Here is a 5,784-nt window from a genome sequence, read left to right on the forward strand (position 1 = left end):
AAAATAAGAAAGCGCATTTTTCCAAATGTTTTTTAAGCTAATGTTAATAAATTATGATATAAATCTCTCAGTGGTTGAAAAGCAACTAATTTGCGAAAACAAGTTTAAGTTTGCTTTTAACCAACTGATAAATTAAAACGGAGCAAAAAGTGCACAAAGAAAGCACCGTACGCACACATGCACGCGTATAGGTACCCCGCAGGAAATGTATTTAACTATAAGCTAACTTTAAGTTGATTGGGAAGGAGCTAAAAGTCACTTATTATCTGTATATTTTTTTTTGACGAAAGCTAACTATAATTATATGGTGATGGCCGCGAAATAGTCAAGGGTAGTTTACCTCTGCATTAGATGTAGTCTGAATTTGATGTAACTAACTTGTAACTAACTACTTTGAACTCCGTCAGACATAACTTCAAAATGATAATATGAAATTTCGTTCTTCCTTTTATTTGTCTTCAATTCGAAAAAGTATTTGCGAAGAGCAGGATATTTAAATAGAAACGCGTTAAAAAAAAACAATCTCCTTCATTACTCCTGCATTACCTGTCAACCACTTTCAAGTTAGCTTTTTGTAGCTACAAGTTATATATTTTGTAGAAATCCTGCAAAAAAGCTAACTACAAGTGGGTTATTTTTTTTATCAATTTATAATTTTTTTCTGCAGGGTATTTACACATAAATACCCAATTTACCAAACGACTTCGAATCGATTCCATCTCGTTCTAGTGACCAGTTTGTTCTCCGCCGACGGCTGGCTGGTGAACTCGTCAGAGCAAGGCGTATTTAGCAAGGTGGTGTTAGCCGTATATAAGCAAAAAATTAGACTAACAAATCATTCGCAGATATCCAGGGTTCGTATTTGCACACACATTCGCAGCACATCCTAACATTTTACGCTCACACTCGTGTGCTGTGCATATAAAAAATTAAAATCTTGCTTACATCACATCCCTGCAAGAACAGTGACAATCATTTGACCGGTAAAATGACGGACAATCCTGACAGTAATACAAAATATTAAAGGCAATGTGCAAAATTTGATGGAAAAAGTCGTATACATGTGAATCATCAATGATATAAACATTGGTCTCAAATGAATAATCATGCTTGATGGGATCTTAGGTCAGTATTGACAAATCATACTTGCTATAAAAGTTGGTCAAATATGACTGATCACAATTGATGGGTTTCGACGTCATATTAAACAACACGAGCTTTTCTCTGCTCATAACATTATTAAAATTTTTTGTTTAATTTTAAAACACTTTAATTTTTTTTTCTAAATTTTATTGTGATTTATAATGATGTACATATTTTCTTTTCTTGTGAACTTTCCATCATCAGTGACAATCATATGACCGGTCAAATGATAGTCACCGAAAAAAAATCGTATTCTATCAGCATTGTCAATCATATGACAGGTAAAATGATTGTCACTGTTCTACCCGACTCGACTGGCATATAGCACGGGCACATGTGTGTACTTTATTTTTATACCCGAGCGCACTTGTGCACAAGGGTATATTAATTTTGTTCACATAACGGTTATTTGTAACAGCGAAAATGGATCGAGATAGATATAGACAAATGTATACATAAATGCTCGGAATGAATAGAGAAGTCGATTAAGCCATGTCTGTCTGTGAGTCCGTCTGTCCGTCCATCCGTCTACACGATAACTCGAGCAAAAATTGAGATATCTCAACGAAATTTGGTATATAGGTTTCCATTAATCCAAGGTAGGTTGGAATTGAAAATTGGCGAAATCGGACTGTAACCACGCCCACTTCCCATATAACGGTAATTACCAGAAATACGAAAACTGCGATATTCAAGTAACTACTGAAGATAATTCACTCAAAATTGATATTTACAATAATTTTCAGACGATAAATAAGAATATTATAAATTTTTGGAAAAAGGGGGTAGCCACGCCCACTTATGGTTACATGTGTATATCTTGGTAACTGCTACACCAATTTCTTCCAAACTTGACACGGTTCTTGGCCTTGGCACAGCATACTAAATGGCTCAAAATTAAAAAAATCGGACAATAACCACGCCTACCTCCCATATAACGGTAATTTTCAGAAATACGAAAACTGCGATATTTTAGTAACCACTTAAGATTATTTACTCAAAATTGATTTTTACAATAAATTCTAGACGAAAAATAAGAATATTATAAATTTTTGGAAAATGGGCGTAGCCACGTATATCTTGGTAATCGCTACACCAATTTCTTCCAAACTTGGCACAGTTGTTAGGCTTGGTATAAGATACGAAATGGCCGAAAATTTTTAAAATCGGACAATAACCACGCCCACATCCCATATAACGGCAATTTAGAGAAATACGAAATCTTCGATAAATCAGTAAATATTAAAGCTAATGTATTCAAAATTGATGCTTGCAACAATTCTTTACCAAGAAATACGTTTATGGTAAAATTTTGGAAAATGGGCGTGGCACCGCCCACTTATGATCACATATATGTATATCGGTTCTACCAATTTGTACCAAACTCGGTACGTTTATTGTGCTTGCCACATAAAAGCAAAAAGTTGAAAATTATTGAGGTCGGAATAAAATAACGGCCGCTTTTCATATAACGGGAAATTTCAGAAATGTTTGAGACTTTAATATTTCGAAATTTAAGGATGCTAATTTACTCAAAATTGATACACCCCGGCTTACCATCTAACGGTAGGTTTCGGAAAGGTGAAAAAACATATATTTAATACTTGCGTCGGGTATTTAATGTTCGGCTCCGCCCGAACTTAGACTTTCTTACTTGTTATTAATATAAAACAACCGCACATGTGTGTGCTTTGCGTAGAGAAACTTATACACTTCGAATTCTAACTCAAATCTTACATTAATTTTTTAATACATATGTTTTCTGTCAAATAAAAAACAAAGACAACATATCACTTTTTATTGTCTTTCAAAAAATAACGTTTTATAAAAAAATTCATTTAAAAATATATTATATGGATGTGCATGGGCAGAAATTTGTACAAAAATCGGCTCACACACATGTGCATGCGCTTAATAACAAACCGCACACACTTTTCTGTGAGCAGAGTTTGTTTTCCACCCCGTAGCGAATGTCATGAATTAGTCACTTAAGTGTCTTGTGCGGCCATATCAAGTCTTCAATGACTTTGGGCTCCGTTTATATGGAAGTCGTTCATGACTTTTTCATACAAATGGTACTTTAGTCGTTGATGGCATCTGCATGACTTTGTCATGCAGTGATCATTGATGATATTCAAGCGACAATGTCCTGCCCTGAGCTTTTTATAAGTGACCGCTGAAAGACATTGTCCGTTATAAGTCCTTGATAGGAGTACACCTGCATGACATTGTCACCAGTGTCATTGTCAGCTATATGTCGCTTAGGATGCACAGCAAGAGCGACGATGTCACCAAATTCTCATTAGTGACGATGTCACCAGTGACCATTTTCGCTACTGGGCACTTATGCACACACTTGTGTATGAGCAGTGAGTGCAAGTTAAATGTGTTTCTGGCGTGTGTGTGAGCAGAGCATGTGTGTGCAAATGCAAACCCTGCAGATATCCATACTGTCATTGGTATGACTCATGAACCAACTAACAAGATCACCCAGCACGGCAACCGTGTATTTGTAATTGCATTTGAGAAAAAAGTAATGGTTTACAGGCTAACCTAATATTCGCGGCTTGCGTTTTGGTACGCACGCCGTCGAATTTGTTTTTTTGCGTCACCCGAAATTGGCTTGCGTGCGTTTGCATTTGATTTCATTGAGCGAAACGTCAAATCAAAATGTCACGCAGAACAAAAATTGGAAATTGAGTTAGCTTCATACGCACGCCGTTCAATTTCGGTTGGTCCCATACAAGTTTTATGTGCATGAGAAATTTTTGACAGTAAATTGGCGGCGTGCGTGAATATTAGGTTAGCCTGTTATGACGTCATTTTTTAATCGGTTCTTTCATTCACACACAGGTTTCATTCCGTTTTATTCACATGGCGGCGAAAAAATGACGTCACTGCAAAAAATTAACTTTTTTCTCGCACGCCGTGCTGGGTGATCTTTATTCGTTCGTTCATGGGTATGACTTACAACAAACACATCATTTTGAAGTAATGCTTTTCACGGCGCAAAACTCAGATGTCGCCCCAACACCACCTTGTTAAACACACCTTGCGCCAGAGGATGAAAAGCACAGTTCGCCGGCGAACTACGAAAACGACTCATCGGCAAATATATTTATGTATGTGCCATTTTTACCGTTATATATTTTTTATCTACTCGTTTATTCAATGGGGTATTCATGCTTTATTTAAATTTAAAAAATTAAATTACTATACCATTTTAGGAATCCGCAAATTCACTGCAGGAAATTTTTTTATTCTCTTTTTGTCTTCGCCTTCTCGTTTTTGCCCTCGTAAGTTTGGAAACAAGGTTTTGAACGAACCATTATATTACATTCTTAGGCAAGTTTTGAAAGAATATTTTCGATACTAAATATTATTAAAACAAAATGTCGAAATCAGCTTCATATAGAAACATTGTCATCGTTAATTAAGAAGGAGATGTTATTAAATATCATAACTTTACGACACTCATATATTGACTGGATTTGACTATTTATTTTGTTATTTTTTAATTTTAATTATTTGTTTATAAAAATATAGTTTATTCCTTAACAACCACTGTATGAAAATAAGTTTAATCTTTAAACAACATTAAACAAAGTCGACAATCTTTCGTAAAAATTGCGAGCTTTCTATTTTAATTTTATCTTTTAATATTTTGCAGTTTTTTTAGCTCATTCAATTTTAGTATAATAAACTGCAAGTTTAAAGTAGCTGGGATTTACCGTTGATGTGTGGCATATTTTTGACGATGTCGGTCATTTTCTTCCATATTATCTAAGTATGTTCGACGATGTTTTTTTAATGAAGAAAGTTAGCAACGCCTTCATCAATAAAAAAAACCAAATATTAAATATCAACGATAAGTCGCAGCTATGTATTTTAAACTTGCACTTTATATAAATTGATCGGGCTACAAAACTGCGTACTCAAAACATGTATTTCTAGAAAATCGAATTAAAAAGCTTTCCGAAAGTTTGTTGATTTTTTTAATGTTGCGCAAAGATTGAACCTTGGATTTATACAGGTTTTGTTAAAGTATAAACTGCATTTTTATAAACAAATAATTAAAATTAAATAATTTTAAGATAAATGGCCAATCTTGTTAATATGTGCTTGTCGTAAAGTTTTGATAAGCACTTGAAATGCCAAGTTTTAGTACTGAATTCAAGGAAGATGTCTCTTTTATCCATTCATGATAACTTAAAAAAATGTTAACAAGCCACAATAACATTGACAAGTACATTAAAAAAATTTGTTTGTTAAGAAGTGTAGATACCTTACAATATGTGCATAGACATTTATGTTAAAAGTGTAAAATATGTAAATGTACCTACATTAACTTCCCCATGAATACCATCAAATCATTGGTCTTGAAGGGAATCTATGTATGCATGCATGCATACAGGGATGGGCGTTTTTGAATTAATTATTATTCAAATAAAAAATAAATTTTTATTCATCATTCTAACAATTTTGAATGACGAATAAATTTTTATTCTTCTTTCACGCACTTGCGAATGATGAATAAATTTTTATTCATCATTCAAGTAATATCAAATAAAGAATAAATTTTTATTCTTCATTCAAGCACTTGCGAATGATGAATAAATTTTTATTCATCATTCAAGTAAT

General features: G+C 33.8%; 1 protein-coding gene across 1 annotated transcript in view; it reads right to left on the reverse strand.

Annotated features, from left to right (window-relative positions):
• Positions 1-196, reverse strand: part of LOC118747699 — a 93,021-nt gene extending 92,825 nt beyond the window's left edge. The window contains exon 1 of the mRNA XM_036481789.1: positions 4-196. Coding sequence (XP_036337682.1) covers positions 4-17 — 14 coding nt within the window. The 5' untranslated portion in view covers positions 18-196. The remainder of the gene's footprint in view (positions 1-3) is intronic.
• Between the last annotated feature and the right edge of the window lie 5,588 nt (positions 197-5,784).

The sequence above is a fragment of the Rhagoletis pomonella genome, unplaced genomic scaffold (genome assembly GCF_013731165.1).
Source record: "Rhagoletis pomonella isolate Grant_MI unplaced genomic scaffold, Rhpom_1.0 Rhpom_scaffold_00001, whole genome shotgun sequence".
Taxonomy (NCBI): Eukaryota; Metazoa; Arthropoda; class Insecta; order Diptera; family Tephritidae; genus Rhagoletis; species Rhagoletis pomonella.